The sequence below is a fragment of the Drosophila biarmipes genome, chromosome 3R (genome assembly GCF_025231255.1).
Source record: "Drosophila biarmipes strain raj3 chromosome 3R, RU_DBia_V1.1, whole genome shotgun sequence".
In the NCBI taxonomy this organism is placed as follows: Eukaryota; Metazoa; Arthropoda; class Insecta; order Diptera; family Drosophilidae; genus Drosophila; species Drosophila biarmipes.
Window position 1 is genome coordinate 7,318,147 of NC_066616.1, and position 19,499 is coordinate 7,337,645.

At 44.8% G+C, this 19,499-nt stretch overlaps 8 protein-coding genes across 34 annotated transcripts in view; 1 reads left to right on the plus strand and 7 right to left on the minus strand.

The window, feature by feature from the left end:
• The window catches only part of LOC108027157 (modifier of mdg4), a 28,512-nt gene that overhangs the window by 1,101 nt on the left and 7,912 nt on the right, over positions 1-19,499 (plus strand). For 12 of the 25 annotated variants that reach the window (XM_017098403.3, XM_017098409.3, XM_017098406.3 and 9 more), the window contains exon 4: positions 556-1,435. In XM_017098403.3, the coding sequence (XP_016953892.1) occupies positions 556-1,435 (880 nt within the window). Of the gene's footprint in view, positions 1-555; positions 1,436-3,691; positions 4,813-4,912; positions 5,657-5,747; positions 6,200-6,307; positions 6,950-7,046; positions 7,448-12,717; positions 12,997-13,053; positions 13,224-13,329; positions 13,659-13,805; positions 14,595-14,951; positions 15,554-18,713; positions 19,070-19,182; positions 19,490-19,499 lie in introns of those variants that run through there. The other 13 variants (XM_017098395.3, XM_044092558.2, XM_017098388.3 and 10 more) reach the window with 13 other exon arrangements.
• Positions 8,191-9,484, minus strand: LOC108027159 (uncharacterized). The gene is made up of 2 exons (XM_017098412.3): positions 9,345-9,484; positions 8,191-9,143 (listed from the first exon to the last, which is right to left on the minus strand). The coding sequence occupies exon 2, from the start codon at positions 9,100-9,102 to the stop codon at positions 8,635-8,637; it is 468 nt and encodes a 155-aa protein (XP_016953901.1). The 5' UTR covers positions 9,103-9,143; positions 9,345-9,484; the 3' UTR covers positions 8,191-8,634.
• On the minus strand, positions 9,231-9,957 carry LOC108027161 (uncharacterized). Its single transcript, XM_017098417.2, has 2 exons — positions 9,830-9,957; positions 9,231-9,592 (listed from the first exon to the last, which is right to left on the minus strand). The coding sequence occupies exon 2, from the start codon at positions 9,537-9,539 to the stop codon at positions 9,279-9,281; it is 261 nt and encodes an 86-aa protein (XP_016953906.1). The 5' UTR covers positions 9,540-9,592; positions 9,830-9,957; the 3' UTR covers positions 9,231-9,278.
• On the minus strand, positions 9,726-10,412 carry LOC127011620 (uncharacterized). Its single transcript, XM_050889474.1, has 2 exons — positions 10,364-10,412; positions 9,726-10,194 (listed from the first exon to the last, which is right to left on the minus strand). The coding sequence occupies exons 1-2, from the start codon at positions 10,410-10,412 to the stop codon at positions 9,869-9,871; spliced, it is 375 nt and encodes a 124-aa protein (XP_050745431.1). The 3' UTR covers positions 9,726-9,868.
• LOC108027162 (uncharacterized) lies at positions 10,432-11,116 on the minus strand. The gene is made up of 2 exons (XM_050889093.1): positions 10,854-11,116; positions 10,432-10,579 (listed from the first exon to the last, which is right to left on the minus strand). Exons 1-2 carry the CDS (start codon positions 11,075-11,077, stop codon positions 10,564-10,566), a joined length of 240 nt encoding a protein of 79 aa, XP_050745050.1. The 5' UTR covers positions 11,078-11,116; the 3' UTR covers positions 10,432-10,563.
• On the minus strand, positions 11,233-16,042 carry LOC127010490 (uncharacterized). 3 transcript variants are annotated; one of them, XM_050889092.1, is made up of 2 exons: positions 15,926-16,042; positions 11,233-11,591 (listed from the first exon to the last, which is right to left on the minus strand). In XM_050889092.1, the coding sequence occupies exons 1-2, from the start codon at positions 15,927-15,929 to the stop codon at positions 11,290-11,292; spliced, it is 306 nt and encodes a 101-aa protein (XP_050745049.1). In that variant the 5' UTR covers positions 15,930-16,042; the 3' UTR covers positions 11,233-11,289. The 3 variants fall into 3 exon arrangements, 2 of the variants coding, with proteins under 2 accessions (XP_050745049.1, XP_050745048.1); XM_050889091.1 differs by lacking the exon at positions 15,926-16,042 and adding an exon at positions 11,783-12,008; XR_007764668.1 differs by lacking the exon at positions 15,926-16,042 and adding an exon at positions 11,895-12,008 and having other exon boundaries at positions 11,451-11,591.
• Positions 14,564-16,471, minus strand: LOC108027160 (uncharacterized). Its single transcript, XM_017098414.3, has 2 exons — positions 16,269-16,471; positions 14,564-16,211 (listed from the first exon to the last, which is right to left on the minus strand). The coding sequence occupies exons 1-2, from the start codon at positions 16,447-16,449 to the stop codon at positions 16,051-16,053; spliced, it is 342 nt and encodes a 113-aa protein (XP_016953903.1). The 5' UTR covers positions 16,450-16,471; the 3' UTR covers positions 14,564-16,050.
• On the minus strand, positions 16,588-18,633 carry LOC108026996 (modifier of mdg4). Its single transcript, XM_044090806.2, has 3 exons — positions 18,622-18,633; positions 17,381-17,669; positions 16,588-17,303 (listed from the first exon to the last, which is right to left on the minus strand). The coding sequence occupies exons 1-3, from the start codon at positions 18,631-18,633 to the stop codon at positions 16,819-16,821; spliced, it is 786 nt and encodes a 261-aa protein (XP_043946741.1). The 3' UTR covers positions 16,588-16,818.

The window sequence follows — 19,499 nt, forward strand, 5'->3', positions numbered from 1 at the left end:
GCGCTGCACATGTCTCGCTCTCGCCCGTACGACTGCGGCTGGGTGGTTGTTTTTGTTTCGCAGCGAATTCGGTGCCAAAGCATAAACATTAATTTGTACCGAAGATTAAAAACCATATAACTCTCAGTTAGAAAAAAACTTACCAACTTCTTATAGTACTTGTAATACAATGCTCTTTTGTCAGAGAAATAATTTTTAAATATCATCGGTAAACAATTAAATTATTTATTTTTCTTAAGCGACATACTTAAAAAATGGAAACATTTACTTTTGTGTCTCTTCGAAGCTAGGTAAAACTAAAAAATAGATTTAGATAAATTAAATTTACACATATATTACAAAAAAAAATTAACTCGCTTACATCAGAATAAGCCCATAGTAATGGTAGTCCCATAAAATATCTAAAACAAGTTGCTTCTTGGTATATTGAGCGTAAAAATATTCATACTAAAAGAATTGTATCTTATCAGGAGAGAGGTACATAGAATCGAACTTTAAAATTAACTGAAAGTTGATTAGACGCTAAAAGAGAATCCCAAAATTCCCCCTTTTCAGAACGATCCTGCGCCGCAGCCACCGCAGGAACCCAGCCCGCCGCCAGCAGCACCTCATGTACAACAGCAGCAAATACCGGCTCAGCGGGTCCAGCGCCAGCAGCCACGAGCCTCCGCCCGCTACAAGATCGAGACCGTGGACGATGGACTGGGTGATGAAGCCAAGGGTACCACCCAGATCGTCATCCAGACCACGGCCGCACCCCAAGCCACCATTGTACAACAGCAGCAGCCGCAGCAACAGCAGGCGACGCAGCAAATCCAGTCGCAGCAGCAGCTGCATACGGGAACCACAACGACGGCGACGCTGGTGTCGACAAACAAACGCTCCGCCCAGCGATCCTCCCTGACCACCGGCGCCCCCAGCGCTGGCGTGAAGCGCTCCAAGTCCAGCGTCTCCGCCAACGTAATGGACCCCCTCGATTCGGCCACTGAAACTGGAACCACGACCACCACCCAACTGGTGCCGCAACAGATCACCGTGCAAACCGCTGTGGTCTCGGCGACCGAAGCCAAGCTCCACCAGCAGACGCAGCAGGTCCGCCACCAGCAGCCACAGCAGCAGCAGGAGGAAGCCGAATACATTGATCTCCCCATGGAACTACCCACGAAATCGGAACCTGACTACTCAGAGGATCATGGCGATGCCGCCGGCGACGGCGAGGGCACCTATGTGGAGGACGATGCCTACGGTGACATGCGCTACGACGACAGCTACTTCACGGAGAACGAGGATGCGGGCAACCAGGCGGCGGCAAATACGAGCGGTGGCGGAGTGACGGCCACCACGTCCAAGGCGGTGGTCAAGCAACAGTCGCAGAACTACAGTGACTCCTCGTTTGTCGACACCAGCGCGGATCAGGGCAACACAGAGGCGCAAGGTTGGTTGAACTCCCCCGTAAACATGGCCAAGGCCATTAGGTATAAGTAGTATTTAGAAAAGGACTTGATTTCCGCCTGCGAAATGTAAACAGTACTGAATACCTTTATTAAGGTATACTTTTAATTAACCATTTCTAAACCTTAATACTTCGCCGCGCGGATATCAAGGCCTTTTAAAACCTAGTAAAGTGCGTTTAAATTTGTACATAAACAAATTTAAGCTATACTTTACTGACCTTAGTCAATACCTAGCTAAGTGAGCCTTTGTTCTATTTTGAAACGCTAAAGAACACATGGCAGATCGGCTGTCTAAGGTATATTTCTGAAAGCTTAGACGGCACGGTCACGCGATTTTTATGAATTTGTTTTAAAGGTGAGTAGAGTGTTGAAATTTCAAGAAGCTGCTAAGACGAAAATGACGAAGCTGCAACCTGGAACCTCGTGAAGATCTCCGATTACTCAAGGTAATACCAATATCGTATCATAATTTGTCCATATATATTTTCCTAAATTGCAGGTATTTAGGTCTGAAAAGTGTGTAAAAATTTTTGGTATGAACTGCGAACGGAAGTAGAAATCTAACTTCATCAGAGCGTTATTACTTGAGCATGCGCATTATTGTTCTAATAATAATTCTCTGTTGAAGTCTAGATTTGTGTTGGCTATTGGTTTTAAGAATCCCCATCTTACCCCAAGATGTTGCTTAGACTTGTTGAAGCAACGTAAAAGCTTGCTGACACATTTCTGGCAACGGCATTGATTGCCGAGTCTTAAAATTATTGGAAAAAGTATTGCAACTTTCTTTGACTTGAGAATTATGGTGGACTGGGCTTTCGTTTTTTACCGAGGAGCATTGTTTAACAAAATAGTTGCTCGTTAGAATTGGATTGGGATATTTTGTTCGTTACGGTTAGATAACTACGATTTTTCATGTGGTATTTGAAATAGAGCAAATCAAATTCGAATATTGCGTCCAGTTGGCACTGTTTCAAATGAATGTTGGCTTAGATTTTTACAGATGTGCAAATTTTTTGGATAAGATTTCGGCTCTTGATGCGTGGGTTGAGCGAGTTCGGTTAAGATTTCCTCACAGATTTCGAAAAGGAGTATGTAAAGTTGATTGCGACATATTTGAGCTATTCAGTAAATGAGTTAGGGCCCACTTCAGCGGGTGTTGTTAATCCTTTGGGCTCTGGATTTAAAATATCGAGATCATTTCATAGCTCATATTTCAACGTATTTTAAATTTAGTTATATAAAATTCAGTTATTATTTAAGGCTGCAAATTCTAGAAAATATTTTATAAATAAAACATCGAAAATGATATATTAAAATATTTACGAAAAATCTGGTAAAAAAGTTTGAAGAAACAAATTCATTTTCATTCGATAGACATGAGTGGAACGTTTATTCAACATAAAGCAGAGGAGACACGCCGTTCAACACTGAATTGTTGTATTATTTAAAGTGATGAACAGAAAAATAACACTTAAGGATTTAATTCTGTTAGTTTAGAGCGGTTGTCCTCAAGATCGGAGATTAATACCCACGGTTCCATTCGTGTTTTAAGAGTAAAATAAAGACTTATTGAAAAAAATTCATAATTTTATAGTGGTCTGGAATTACTGTTTGTATAGCCCTAATTTTGGAGCGCTGCCACTTTCTGGTAGCCCTGCTAGGAAAGCCGCCCTGGAATTGCAAAGGAGTGGCAACGCCACGGAAAATCATTCAGAAAAACCAAGCCAAATCTGTTTTGTTTCGTTAATTTAATTTAATTGTAATACGAGGTTGCCTTGTTTATAAATTAGTTCGTTCCTGACTGTGCAAAAGTGCAAAGTGGTGATAAGTTAAAAAAAAACCAGAGATGGTGAAAAACTAGGCAACCTCCCTCTTTGCAGTGCCTTGTGTCTTTCTACCCTTGTGTTTTGTGACTTAGTTTTGAAACCCAAGCGATGGGAGTTCGGGAGATAATGGCCCTGTGAGTTGTAGAATGCCTTGTTTTCAGGTCCAGTAAGTACTACGCCATCATATTCACGGGTCCTATGGTTAGCTGTCTGCCAATAAACTGCTTTTAGCCAAAGTCCAAACTAAACGTTGTTTTATTTCGCCGATCCCAGGATCGCTTAGCGCTTAAGCATTACCTATTTACTATGTAGATTAGGTCTTAGACATTGGTAATACTTCGCCCACTAAACCAACTTCCCCGCCTTCTCTTCACCCCTCTTTGTTTTCGGTTACCTTCGCGCCACTTGCAGATACGGAGATCAGTTTCATCCGGAGCCAGAAGAAGAACGCCCAGTTGGTGTACCGGGACTACATCTACAACAAGAAACTCACCCAGGCCAATGGACAGACCACCTGGCGGTGTGCCGACGTCCTCAAGCTGCGCTGCAAGGCGGTGGTCATCACCAGGAACGGTAGCTTCGTCGACGCCCGCCGTCAGCACAACCACGAGTCGCATGCCTCGAGGATTGGCCAACGGCAGCTCTACAAGGTGGAGCAGGAGCTGGAGGAGTACATCGAAATCTGCACGTCGAATCCCAAGATCTCACAGTACCTGGGCAGCAGCAATATCATAGTGACCGCCAAGGACGGCAAGGACTGTAAACTCTTCCTGCCCGCCGCCGAGGCCACCGAGATCGAGATGCAGGCCCTGGTTGACGCCGCCGAGGAGGAGGAGGAACTGCTTGCCGAGGCGGAGGACCATCGGGTACAGCAGCGGGACAGGGAACGGGAGGCCAGGTGGCAGGAGGAGGAGGCCAAACGCCGATCCCTGCTGAAGACCAAGCCCCTCTAGAAGTTATCAGCTAGCACCTAAGATCGTATTAGTCTCGAACATTGGAATGGGTTGATTTCTTAGGAGCAATCAACCGGCTATCTGGAAGACTATAGAGCTGGTATCATGTTGAAACCTATAAATGCCTAACTTAATATCTGTACGTTAAGCAATGACATGATATTTTTTTAGGAGAAAGATTTCTTAGTTAATCAAAAAAAGTCTGTTTAATGTAAATTTGTGTGCACATACATACCATGTCCGTTCCACCAAGTTTGTAAACGGTCTTATAGTTTTCTTGTCCATATGTTAAGCTAGTAGAATATTTAAAACTAAGTCTTTGTCTTTTTGGTTGCCAAATTTGAACTAAGCATGTAAATATTTGACAAAAAGGAGCTGCTTAAAGGTTCACTTTAAAATTTATAGGATGCCTAATTATAATATCAACCAAACATGATACCAACTTTATAATGGTCTGGTATATTGGTCAGGACTACTTATGCAAATCGGCCCACCCCCTCGAACTTAGATTAAGCCACTTTTTTGACTTCTGTAAACGTAATTCGTATTTACCCCCTAATAAACTGAGACCAAAACAAAGGAAGGCGCTCATTTTCGAAGGGCGGACTTCATCATTACTGTAGGGTTTCTATCCCAAATATAGAGTTCTGACTAACCATTCGAACTTTCTAACTTTCAGATCTCAACAAGCTGGTCTTCATAGAGAGCCCCTGGTCGACGCCATGCCTGGTGCTAAATGGGTACATGTACAACTGCCACAGCCGCAAGAGCAACAAGCAGTATTGGCGCTGTCACAACTACTCGAAAAAAGCGCACGAGATGCGCTGTCGATCTCGCTGTGTTCTGGAGAACGGTCAGCTGAAGAGCATAACGGGCGGACTTCATAACCACGAGCCGCATACGGACAAGATCGAGAAGATCATTCAGCGAAACAAAATGGCAGCGATTGGTACCGGCAGAAAGCACTCCAGGGCGCACAGCTTCACACAGCAGCAGCTCGAGGAGCCCAAGGAGGAGTTCATCGATGAGCACCAGTTGGCCAGCGATGCGGCCACCCTGCAGCTGTCGGATCACGAACTGATGCACGCCTCCATGATGCTCATGCACGAATAGCGGGGCTACCGGGCACAGCAGTCCACCTGGTCTCTGCAGTGCACTTTAGCTACTAAGTAACAGCTATGGAAAGTACATATCCCTGTTTACCTGGGTGTGCATTTTAATTGTAAAAAGGTATTACTATGATCTAGGAATCAACTGAAGAGAATTTAATTTGAAGTATAGCGATTAAGAATGTGAATATAGCTGTAAGACTCTCATTTAATTTTTTCAATGATGTATCTGTTACCAATGAAGGTTTTTCGCCAACAAAATGCTACTATTATCTTCAAAAGATCATATGAAATAAAGATCTGAACTCATGTAATCCTGTGCTCCGTTCTGATCTAGTTTCAGCTAAATTTCGAAAAGTAAGTTTGATTTTTGGATCCAAAACTAACACAATCTTTTAATTTCAGTGCTTACCTACGACGATCGAGGAAAACTTGTCCACGAGGGATTCACCTTTACCTGCCACACCAGGAACCCCGAGAAATGCTTGGCCTTCTGGCGTTGCTCCATGTACAAAAAGTTGCACTGCACCTCCTCGCTGACCACCCACATTAAATCAATCAAATCCACCCGCGGATTTCACAACCATAAGCCACCTGAGCGGCTAAGGACATTCGTCCCCAGAGTGCTTAATTGGAAATCTCGGCTTGATAAAAAGGAAAAGTAAACTGTGAGTACATACGTCTATAGTCTAAAAAATCTGTTACTTTGGATTACACTTGTCATAAACCAGAAAAGAAACAAATAGTAAATAAAAATATTTTAATGTTCTTTCAGCTAAACTGAAAAGGAAACCAGATTCCTAGGATCTATGGAATAATACCTAAAAATTTGAATAAACGTTGAAATAGCTACATAATACTCATAGAACCTTTTTATTTTAACTCCATGTAAAAACTTCTCATAATACCTTTATTTTCCTGAGTAATTATTATAAAACTAAATATTTTGTATTTCATATTTACAGGTGTTAGGGTTATACAAATAATACAACCTGTTCAAAAAGTTCGGAATAACAGCGTTGGGAAAATCCTGCCCGCAGGCCGCATAGGTGCAGATAAAATGATTAAAGTGGAGCCCACGCGCAGACTGAACTTGAAGAACCCGGACAACATCATCCGCACCGCGTCCAATCAGCACAACTTTGTGCACGTGGGGCTGCCTCGCTTGAAGGGAAAATGCGTTAATTGCCTTAAGAACAACAGGACAGGTCTCTGCCGGATCAACACACTCTGTGACACATGCCCAGGAAGCAACTGGATGTGCGAGTCCTGCTTCGAGGAACTACACTCCTAAGGACCTAATGGTGTTATATCCTGTATTGCTTTTTATTTTCAGTGACAACATCCTCTCTTGATGAAAGCTAACGCAAGTAAGATAACTGCAAGTAGAAAATGTACCCCGGTTTGAGTTTCATATTCTGAAAGTATCTTGTATTTGGAAGTTTTATTTAAATTGCGGTTGCGGTCAGGAAAATTTCATAATGTCTATGAACTCGATTTGATTGTAGTCTGCGGAAAAATGTATTTAAACTAACCTGTATTCAACGTAATGCCAATACGCTCATTTAGTTATGAAGTTAATAAAAAAAAATATATAAATAATTCAAGGAACCAATTTTTTTATTTGGTTTAAATATTTGACCACCATTTCTGCAATATTCTATTATATTCTACTTAATAATATATCGATATTTAACATTGCAGATTTTGTTACACGTACTCACACTTTGCGACCAAAGGTTCCTGCCCGAGAAGCGCAATCATCACGAGGCACTCCAAAATTAGTATTGGATGCGACAAAAAAGCTTACGAGATCTAGGTTGGACCTTATGGAAAACCTCGTCAGCACCTCCTGGAATCAGCACCATCTTATGTTGGTCGGAGCCAGAGCCTCTGGACAATGTGTCAGTTGCCTGAAGGCCGGCAGAAAGAACTTGAAAAAGATCAAAACTTTTTGCATGACCTGCCCAGGAGGTGCTTGGATGTGCCATTCGTGCTTCAACACAATTCATGCTCCGGAGAAAAAAGAGATCTCTTCACCCACTAAGCTCATCAAACAGGAAATTACATAAATGAGATAGATTTTACACCAATAACATCTTTTCATTACCATTGATTTTTAAATTTATTGTAGTTTGAATCATTTTGCAGCTTTCCCCGTTTTTATTTATTTTGTCATCCAAAACATCTATGTATAACCTTGCAGTCAACTTATAACTATCAATAAAAAAAGTCTTTATAAGCTATAACTCGTTGTTTAGTAGATATGGTTAAAAAAACTTCTTTTTAATAATTGGAATACAAATAAAGGCTCTAATTCTTGAGTAGAAGTTTGCTTAATTTATAAACAAATTGACTGATAAGATCATTCTTGGCACTACAAACATCATATTACCTAAACTGAAAAGAACTTAGGCATCTTTCAATACTAATAACCCCTAGTAAAATTTGTTTCTGTTGGTAGTTACTCTGATTTACTTTCCGGATTTCATCCTTTGACGATGTCGTCCTCGATCCTTCTTCGTCGGCGTAAGATCGTGGTTGTGGGAGGCATGCAGCACCTCCAGGCGATTGTTTTTGCTGGTGCGGATGCGGGCTCGACACTTTGTGGTGGAGCGGGTGGCACAGATCCACTTGGTTCCGCGCCCATTCTCCATAAACTTCACGTAGCTGTGACCGCCGTAGTTAAGCTTGATGGACTCACGCTGGCCCTTGCTGAAGTAGAACTGAGGAGCCTCACCTAAAAAATAAATAAATGTGTGATCCGGTTGGTTAGTAAGGTTGGGCTAAGGTTGAAGAGGACTCGAACTGCATGTGAAGAAGTTTCGTGGACTCATAAACAATTCAATTGCACTGTTTTGGGCTTACATTTATTACATTTACATACATATATTTAAGTTTTTATAAGCTGAATCATAGTTGCTAACTTAGCTTGTACGTCTAGGGGAGTAAAATGAGTCGAGTCGACAGAAGGTACAGAAATTAATGTATAGAAGATTCTCGGAAATGTCAGAAATGAAATTATGCGGCATTCATCAAGTATAAAAAAGAAAGGAAGGGAAAGCTTGAAACGTAAAATAAAATAAAAATATTTATCTCTTAAATAATAATTAAAATATTTTATGCGGCCTAATAATCGTAATAAGCCTTCTTTAAGTTCAACAAAAGCTCTTAATTTCCGACGTGGCAAGTAAAAAATTATGGTGCTTCGAATTTTCTATGGAGTAAATCTGACCCTGCCATTTTTCCTCACGGAAAAATCGAGCCGTCTTCGTAAAAAGTTCGCATTCATTCACTTCCGTCGACTGACCACTCGCGTGGCTCCCACTATGCCCGTGACATCCGCTACTATTTCCTCGTACTTCAGATGCATTCCCAGCTCACTGACATCAATCGTGGCCGGGGATTCGTCCTCGAGCATGGCTCCGGCATTGGTCAGGATGGCATCGCTGGTCAGCTGAATGTCCTGCTGCTGCTGGCTCTGCTGCAGCTGCTGCGGTTGCCTGGACGCTGTGGTGGTGACCACCTTGGCAATTGTCTCCACCGGCGGCACGCGACGCACGCGCTTCTTGCGCCGCACAATCTCCTCGTGCGTGTGGAATCGGTTGAGCGGACAGACGACATCGTTGATGGTGAAGACGCGGGAGCGACACTTCTGGTTCCACCACTGGTTGCAGCGCCAGAAGCGCTTCTCCTCCCCCGAAGATAGCTTCAGCGTCTTCTCGAAGATGAAGGGCTGTCCGCCGTAGATCAGTTGCATTCTTCCGCGGGATGTGGCCGAATAGATGGCCACGCTGCTTTCTGTGGACGGAGAAAGTACACATAGTGATTAGTAAATAGTCAACTGTTTCATTATTCTCTACAACTACAAATTAAGAGGCGGTGTAGTGCTGTTTGCCAAATCATGGCTCATTTATATTTCAATCGTCTTAACGTCTAAGCAATTTGCTTATAGCGGCGCTTCTTAGGCGGATGATTGTGCTCCGGCTGGGACAGACAAACCTTGTACCGCCCGTTCTTGAGCTTGGTGATGAGAAAACGAGCGTTGCAGGGGCTTCTACCGTTGCGACGGCAGCGACAGTGCCAGTAGGTGGTGTTTCCGTGAGTGTTGCTTCTGGTGTAGACATATTTGTTGAACAATAGCTGCATGGTCTTTTTCTGACTGGGAATGGTTCGAATGTTGGGAATGAAGTGCATCAGGTTTCCGTCGCCATCATATACCGTGTCTATTGGCAAGTTCTTGTGGAAATCTGTATAAAAAAGTGTATTAACATTAGTAATGGCATCAGTTGGAATTAAAAATACAATTTATGGGTTTACAGACTAAATATAAGGAAATAAAATAATGTATTAAAATAAGTGTAAATTATAAAGAAGTCTTCGTTTTTGGAAATTTTTTAATAAATTACAACTATAAAGTCTTTGGGAATTATGTCAGCTTTGATATGTTTCAGAGCTTATGGCAATGATGAACTTAAATTCCGTACACCTTAAACTTATCCGGGTTTATCCGTATTGAATCGAGTTTACATTTTGATCGATCGTGTATTCACGCAGAGTGGGTTCCTCTCGAGGCAAATTTTGCGGTCATCCACGCGAGCATCCATTTTCTGTGTGGTGTACATTGTGGGATGCGTGTGCAAGTTGCTGGTTACGTGGATTATATCGCCTCCTCTGGTGATGCGGGTAACCAGGCGTGCTCGGCACTTGGCCTTGTGATACATGGAGCACTTCCAGTCTCGACTCTTTTGTCCTTCCCTCAACTTTTCATTGGGCGTGTAGGTGTTTCCCTGGTGGTAAACGAGATCGGTGCCTCGATTGGAGCGCACATACTGCACTAGCCTTGAGTTATCTGCAAGAAAGCAATATATTCAGTTAGTAAATGTTCTACTTTAAAAATGTTAATATGTAAAGGCTAAATGGCTTTTAATGGGTAGTGAAAAGCAGGCGAACATTTTTCAACGGAAACCGTTTGTTTATTCCTTAAGTCAGCTTTGGTACCTGCTACTTCTTAGAGTTACGTACGCTCACCACATCTTTGCGACTGTGGTTGTGGCCCTCATGCCGCATCCGAACTTTGTTCGTGTCCCTATTCACAATGGCACGGGCCCGGCAATTGCTGCGGAAGTTGGCGCACTTCAAGTACGTGCGACGCAGATTTGTAGTGCCGATCACGAAGCGGTAGCCATCAATGATCCTGAACCCGTTTTGCTTATAAACACTAGGATGCCGGGAACCTGTTAAGAGATCGCCATGGTGGATAAGTCACGAAAGGAAAGCTTGTTAAGGCTTAATACTACATTAAATTTATGGGTTATTAAGTATGAATAGGGTGAAGTCTTTGTGAACCGAATGATCAGCTTAAAACTAGAGCTCAGGTTATGAAAAATAGACTGTTAGAGATAGTTAAATGAATTGTTAAATTTAACAAATGAACATTGTTTCCTTTCACCAAAATGTAGTAATGATAACAAAGTGAACATATATTAGAATTAATTAGCTTAAACGAACAATGGGCGATCCAGGCTACTGGTCCGTTTGCGGGAGCGCCTCCGACTGCGCTTGTGCAGTTTAAATGCATCCGCCGGATGGTTGTGGTGCCGGTGACTCAGCTTGATTCCGGTGCTGCTCTCCGGATTGGTGACGCACCTCGCCGGGCAGCGGAGCGCACTGTTGCTGTTCTTGGAGCAGACCCAGTTGATGCTGTTGCGGTACTTGCGCTCCACGGAGTACATGTGCCCCTGGAAGATCAGGTTCTTACCGCCACGGCGGTTGGCAACCAGTTGATAGCAGGCTGAAAGTAGTAGACGAGATTAGTGAGAAGACCTCCTGTTATTATCTGCGGGGACACTACAGAAATTACAACGGCAGGAGAGGCGGAAGACGGCTATTTGTTTAACGGAAACACCTTTATTGGACTAATGAGATGGCACAGGTAGTTCATAACTTATGGATGGTTGTGGAGCCCCCGAAGGGCCGAGATCCGATTGGACTTGGTCACCACGCGGGCGGAGCACTTGATGTACTTGCAGCGCAGCTTGACGCACTCCCAGTAGCAGACGTCCTTGATCCGGCGGTTGAGGGTGAAGGGCTTCCCGTCGATGGTCAGCAGGTTGTTGCCCCGATTGCTCCGGGTGAAGCTCACCTTCAGGTGGTCGAAGCTCTGCTTGCGGTGGCTGGCCAGCGTCTTCCTCTTCCTAGCCACCAGCAGCGGGGGCAGGTGCACCTTGAAGTCATCCTCCAGCTCGTCTGCAAGACACAATTGGGAGTGGGAGGAACGGGTATTGATTAGAAGGAGGCTCTGACAACTGGACAGCCCAAGATGATCCGCCAAATAATATATGCCCGCGCCGCCAGAGTTTCTATACTTTATTAACATTGCATTCGCATGGCAATTGCACATTTTTTCGTTTAACAATTGTACACAATATTTGCAATACTTTTGTGGAAATTTGAGGAAGCGTCGTTGGTTTTTTTCATCTTCATCACAAGACACTCGAGCGTTTTTTTTTAGAAGGCGGGCTCTTCTTTCACGGCGGAAATTCCACCTACACTATGCACAAATCCCAGGCTATTAAGCTCTTTGATTGCACATTTTGTTTAACAATTTAACAATTTGCTAATTCACTTGCATTTTTTCACAACCGTGCTGTGGCGACATTTTGGCAGAGTTGCCGGATTGAGCGGGAAAATCCAGGGCTGCAACAGCGTGGGTACAGTAACTACTAATAGAATATAACATTTTTATATAAATTATTATTATGTAGTTTATATATATCCATTTAATTTTGATTATCCAACCAATGACTTTCCTTATAATTGTTATCAAAAATTAAAGTTTATCCTTAATAAAAATAAAATACAAAAATATTCTTTTTTATCCCAAATACAGCTCAAAATAAGTATCGTTTACAATTATAATTTAAGTTTGAAAACAGAAAGAATAAAAAGTATATTTTACTGCCATGTTTTTTGCTTTTTAAAAAACGTTATACAAGGTATATTTATTTCAGTCAAACCAACCTATGGTGCCCCCTAACGACGCCTTACTGTATCCCCGTGCAACCCTGGTTTTCTGCTGCCATATCATTTCTTTTTGGCTTTGCTTTCCGTGACTCGTGGGCGTGCTGAAACAAATAATTTGTGTTTGAATCAGTGAAATTGAGCAATGAATGTGCTAAATAATAGGGCTTACCGTCCGGAGAACCACCCCGGCTGAAATGTGCTGCAAGTGTAGGCCATTGCTAGCTAGTTAAACCGAAATAAAGTCCCCACTTGAGAACCGCATGAACTGTGTTTTATTTTGTTTATGTTTTCGGTTGACCCCCGAAAAGATCAGTGTTCTAATTGATTTCGCCATAATGTGCCATTGCAGAGCTTCCAAAAGAGGACGCTGAGGCTCCCAAGCCCGTGGAAAGCTCCAAGAAACCGGACACAGATGGGACGGAAAAGGAGCCCCGCGATGAGGATGCCATTCCCCTGTTCGACGGCAGTCGCCTCTTTGTGTCCAAGGCGGCTCTGGCCAAGGCCTACATCCCCATGCCGGCCATCTACACGTTCCGGGTGATGGATCTGGTGATTGGCAAGGAGAAGCTGGCACTCATGGCCCAGCGGAACGATGCCAGCGACAAGGATCTGCTCCAGGACGTCATAAGTATATAACAGAGACTTTACCCCGCCACAAAACCCACATCACATCCTCTCTTTGCAGCCCATGTGTGCCAAGTGTTTGCCCTGCGCGGCGAACAGCTAACCTCATCCGCAGTCCAGCAGTTCATTGACCACAAGCTGTCCACTCTGAAAGTCATGGTGGTCAAGCCCGGGCTTTAGTTTAAATTGTTTGTTGCGTTTGTAAACCGAAAATAAATGCCTGTAACAGAACTTCTCCTCTTCCCTCCTCTTGTGCAGTAGCTAGTACCAAAGCCGGAAAAGTCCAAAAGTGATCCCAACTAATGTCTGCGTACCTCCTGCTCCTCTCCCATTCCAGGTGTCCTCCAATCCCTGAAGGCGCTCTTCGATGACAAGACCACCGGCGGCAGCATCCACTACACCACCACGCAGCGCGGCAGGGTGATGCTGGTCTTCGAGGGCTATCGGTACGTGGTGAACCGCCAGAGCCTGAAGAACGTCTTCTGGCGGTGCTCGCGGTATGTGAAGCACAGCTGCCGTGCCACCCTGGTGACCTCCAAGATACAGGATGTCACCCTGCGCATCGCTGGCGCTCCGCACACCCATGGCCCGGAGGTCAGCTCAGTGGATCTCTCGGCTGAACTGCTGGACGAGTTTCCGGAGCTGCAGTAGGCAGCCAATCTAATTAATCCCTAGACTACAGACATAGACTAATTTAAATAAATTATACTAAATGTAAAAAAAATTTGTAGTTATGCGTGTTCGTTTTACACCTAGTCTAGCTTTAAATTACCTTAAACTTTCTACTAACATCTGGTATTTGTAATATTGCAGTTAAGATCAAAATGGAGCCCTCGCCCACGCCTGCCCAGCCAACGGATGCTGCTGTGGCCGCTCTGGCCGTCACCTATCTGAGCGACGATGAATCGTTCCGGAAACCCTTTACCCTGCCCAAGATTCTGGACGGTAAGTTCTACAAGAACATCCAGCCGAACCAGAAGACGCCGGGCGCCATCCAGGCCACCTGCACCACCTGCTTCGGACTGATCTCCGGCACCACAAAGTCCACGGGGAACTTCCTCAGCCATATCAAAAGGCGGCACAAGGAGCTGCTGCCACTGTGCCAGCTTTACTGCCAGGCCAAGGCCAACGGCACCCTGCCGGCGGCTAAGAATGACCCGAACCCCGGTGTCACGTCGACGACATCTGCGGTGGAGATGATGACCCAGGTGGCGCCGATTCCCACGCCCACGTACGCTACGGCACCCACTCACCTGGCCATGCCTGTGACGGTTCCTGTGCCCGTCTCCATGTCACTGGCGATGCCGCTCTCCCTGCCCCACGTGCAGACACCGCAGATGATGGCTCTGATGCAGCAGCACCAGGCCCACGGCGCCGTCTTCATCAGCAAGGACTACTAGCCCCCTGGGCGGTGGGCTCACCAATGTCTGTGGTTTTGAACAACTTTTTGAACTTATGTCGATGTAGAGTACCTATGCTACGGTGAGCGAAAGAGCATCTTTTGAGTAGTCTTCGGACAATTGTGAGCCACTATCTAAAGGTTTTCGATCAATATTCTTACAAAAACAATGTAGGCTTCAAAAGACACAATTTAAATCCACTTTAATTTTTCTTAATTTAGCTAGTTGTAACAACAATGACCGGTGCCATATGATTTGTATAACTACGAACAATTGAATAGCATCACAAATCAAAATCTATATTTTTCAATATATACATCTTTGGGTAAGTTTATAATAGTCCAAAGACTACATTCTGCAAATCGAGCCACCTGAATCTAGGCTAAGTGAAACGTTGATTAAGTCCTGATAGATCTAAGCACTTTACAAAACAAAAAACGAAATAAACGATCTTAGAAAAATCTTGTATCTGTTTTAACCATTAAGGCTAGCTTTAAAATGACCTATGTGCATGTAATCAATATCATTTTCTGACATGAGCTTCCATAATTTGTTTCAGTTCGTCGCCGCTACTCGAGGAAGGGCCTGCAGTACGACGGGCCTGCGGAGTTCAATCTGGCTGCCCACAGGCGTCCGAAGCTAATCATAGCCAATGAGCACTTCATCGTCCATCGAATTCTGGGAAAGGATAACCTAATCGGGTCCTGGCGATGCATGTACCATCACAAGGGTTGCAAAGCCCGAGCCTCCACTTTTATGGTGGGCTCCGAGGTGAAATACCGAAGCACTTGCTCCTCGCACAACCATAACAATGTGAGGACAAAGCTGGGCAGTCTAAAGATGCCTTGGATTACTACAGACTAGATTACCAGTCTCACGATGCAGCTAAGGGACTTTAACTCCTCTGGATGCGATCTCAGAATACTCCAACTTGTAGTGTTCTGTAATATCACCAAGCTTCATCATACATTGAATTGAAAAGAACTATTTCTTAATTTGAAAATAAGGCAAACGATAGCTTACCAAAAAAAAACTTATATTACGCACTTCTTGAAAAGATCAGATATTCTTAAACGCAAAATTAAATATTTTTAAGTAAAACTACATTAGATTACTAGATATAATCGTAATCATGAATAATCAAACCACAAAAAAACATCATTAAGGGAAAAATAATTTTTCTCTTCCATTTTTAAATATTTTTAAGCGAAACGATCCTTAGTTATAACTTAGCGCACAAAATAAAATGCTACCCAAAGAAAGCAGTTAAGGTGGAATTTGTTTAACAGATGGTCTATCTAGAGATAGCGAAAATACTCTTGAATCGTTTGCGAGATCATGTAATTCCAACTCGTTTAGATGTTCATCTGATTTTATTACGAGTTCATAGTTTGTACGTAACACAAGCCATTGCCTAAGTCAGTGCCGTGGCCGAATGCGTCTAAGCAATGAGAACAGAATAAATAATATGACCCGGGACTTTGCGAATTACAAGAACGGTACTGTGAGATCCCAGATGAAAAGGCTACTTACCCATCCTAACTGGGCTCGCGAGACACTCAGTCTAAATGAGAAAGATACTTTGCAAGAACAATCGTGAAATACATTAGCTAGCCTTAACATAGCTCGGACGTGTGGGTGGGAATGTCGAGAAGCGGCTACATCTTGGGCAGCTGATCCAGATTGACCTCGGCCTCCATTTTCCAGGAGCCCTGGATTTTGTCGGCCGCCGTGAGGGAACTCAGCTTTTTGTGGATCAGCATCCCAGCCGCCTTGGCCGCCTCAATGCGCTTGTTGTCGCCCATGTGGTTGTGCACATCTGTGGTCACGAAAATAATGCATTATTCGGTTCCCCTCTTTGTTTCGCTTCACAAACCATTGGTTACATAGAGATCATCGCCGATGGTCTTCAGGCGGCTGCGGCACTTGACAGATCGGTTTTGGACGCACTCCCAGTACAGGATATCATTTTTCTTGCCGAAAAACTTAAGATTGGACCGGTAGACGAAGTTGTTGATGGTCAGCAGGGTGCCGCCCTTGCGGCTGATCAGGAACATCTGCGGACCACAGTTGCGGACGTGTTGTGTAACTGGAAAACATTAAAAAGCTTAGGTTATTCATTGGTTGAATGATTCTGAGTACATTACGTATTACGGAGTTAGAGCTTATAATCTATCAAACGTTTTACTTGAATATCCGATTTATTGACATCGTTTTATTACGAAAAACTTAAGTATTTAGTACTTGGTTGGGCTGTGTAAAACCCAAATGGATATAGAAAGTATAATGTGAAGCTCTAAGGCATTTTCAGGGTAACTTCTTATTGTTCTGCAGGCCCTCATATAGGCGTGGAAATTATTGGAGTCCACCTCCGTGTCCTCAAGTGAATATAGAAAGTATAATTGGAAGTTAAGGCGTGTTTAGTGTCACTTCTTCTTGCTCTGCAGAGCCTTCTGGAGGCGTCGCTTGATCTTTTCACGGAAATCATTGGGGTCCACCTCCTCCTCCGGCTCCTTGGAGGTCGTCTTCTCTGGCAGCGGCTCGTCCAACTCGATTTCGTCTATGTCCTGAATCTCAAACTCCTCAAATTCTTCGTCCTCCTTGGCATCGGAGTCCTCTAGCTTCGTGGTGTTCTTGATCAGCAGCTCTACCTTGGTGTCCTTGCTGGTGGACATCGTGGATATGGCGCCCGAGTCGCCCGGCATGAACTGCGAGGGCAGGCAGCTCTTGTCGCTGGCCTGCATGAAGTGGACGTGCTCGCCCTCGTAGGGGAAGACCCTCTTCTGGTCGCACACCACGCGCACCTTGCATTCCTCGCCGTGCTCCCGGTAGCAGCACTGGAACACCGAGTAGTCCGCCTTGCGGAACGAGAACTTGAACAGGTGACCATTAAAGATGAGCTTGACACCGCCTGCGGATGGGGAGAAGGGCATTAGCTTGGGGATTGCCTAGGAGCAGCAGAACTCTTGCCAGGATCGGAGCACTCACCCTTCGTCGTGGAGGCGTACACCGCCGGCTCGCTGGCCTCCTCGTTCAAGGTCGCCGCGTGCAGTTTGTCCAGGAGCTTCGGCTTGGGCGTCAGGTCCTCGACCTTGGTCTTCGGCCTGCCGCGTTTACGTGGTGGGATGCGAGATGCAGATGCGGATGTGGCGGCTGTCAATTGGAGAAACAAACGCAACAGGTTAGAACATCTGGGCGAGAGCGGGCCTTTCGGGCGAAAAACGAAAATAAAACAACTGAGGAGGGACTTTTGCTGGTTCTTGTTTATTTTATTGGTCTACAAGCAGGAGAAAATGTACAAATAAATAAAATAAAATATTTTAATGCAGAAAAACACGGTTCAAAGAAGAAGAGCACTGTACTTTAGAGATGGGAGAGGTTATATCGATAACATGTACTGACACTGCGCAACAGTGCGGTCACACCAAACCTTGAGGTGAGTGTCTCGGCTAACGCGCCCACCGTTTTAGTAGGGCCGTATCGGCAGTATGTTTTGGTATCTACCACGAAAAAGACCAGACATACCTACGGTAGTTCATGTACAGTCAATCATAAATGTTAGGTGGGTGTCTCGGCTTTCTGGTATATAACAAAATACGCTGCCAATACGGTCGCACCAAAATGTTGTGCAGCCGATAACCGATAGCCCCGCTAACAGCACTTTGTGTTCTGTTAACGGCACGCCATCTTTGTTGTAGTTGTTCTCTTACTTTTTTGGCAAACAATTTGTTTGTCCGTCGCTAGCAAAGTGCAATTGTTTAGATGTGCATAAATAAAAGAATGCCAGTGCGAATGAGCGGTCGGAGATCCCCAAATCGTCCTGCAAACTTGCAGCGGGAGTGTTAGTGAGTGGCTGTGCGGTGGCGGTGGTGTTCGTGTGTGCGCAGAGAACTGGCATCTTTGTTGTTGTTGGTGTCTCAAAAAGGAATCCCTCCAAAAAGTGTCAAAAAGGATGTGTCTTACGAAGAAAGTGGCTATGTGCTCTTGCGACGATGTTTATCAGGTTTTTCGAACCCTTAGAAATCAAAAAAAGAACGTGAAAAGTGCTCAGAACGCCAGGTGAGTCTACCTTGCTGCCCACAGAGTAAGTAAACCCTGCCGTCTCATAGCAGAGTATCGAACGCCTTACGGCACCAGAAGATAAAACCTCCCCACAGGCGATATAAATAAGCGGCTATAAATAGTAGACTGTATCGGGAATTGCCTGCAATAAACGGTTTACTCAGCACCCCAAACTCCATGTGTTTTTCTCTGGGTTGTACGTTTTCGACTCCCAAGATATGCGGGAAATAAAACCAGTTGCCTGCCTCCTCCATTGCAGGTCAGTTCATCGGGGACATTCCGCGGGGCCTGTGGATCGACAAGCACGAGTACTTCTTCCTGAGGAACCAGAAGCAGGGCTTCAACCTGGTCTTCAATGGCTACATGTACAAGAAGGAGGCCAGCTTCCGGGCCACGGTCAACTGGATCTGCTCCGACGGGAACGGCAAGCGGCTAAACGAGAATAAGTGCTCCGCGAGGGCCATCACCAAGTTCGAGGGAGGCATCAAGCTGGGCAAGAATGCCCACAACCACCCGCCGCGGTTCCTGGGCGCCAACGTGCCCGCCAAACTGTTGCCCAAGGATGCCTTTTATCCGACATATTAAAGACAGAGATTAACCAAAACCAAACGAAAACACCGAGATTTGTAGACACTTTAGTTGCGTGTATTACTTGGATTAAGCTCAGTCTGATCATGTGCCACCCACCATCTCACATATCAATCCAATTCATCCTTCATCTCCTGCAGCGAAAGACCAGAACGAGGGCGTCCGATTGAAGCGCACCGCCCAGGGAGAGTTCCTCTTGGTCAGCGGCAAGTCCTACAAGAAAATGCGCGCCATGCAGTACCGCACCTACTTCCACTGCCTGACCAGGAACTGCCCGGCCTACTACGTCCTCGTGGAGCTGAGCCGGCGACCACGCCTCACCAGGCACCACGACCACGCCAAGCACTGTGCGCAGTGCCCCTAGGGTGTAGGATGTAGGATGTAGGATGTGTATGTAGTCATAGGCCAAAACCACAATGTACAATATACCGAAAACCATGAAAGCAATCCCCAGTGT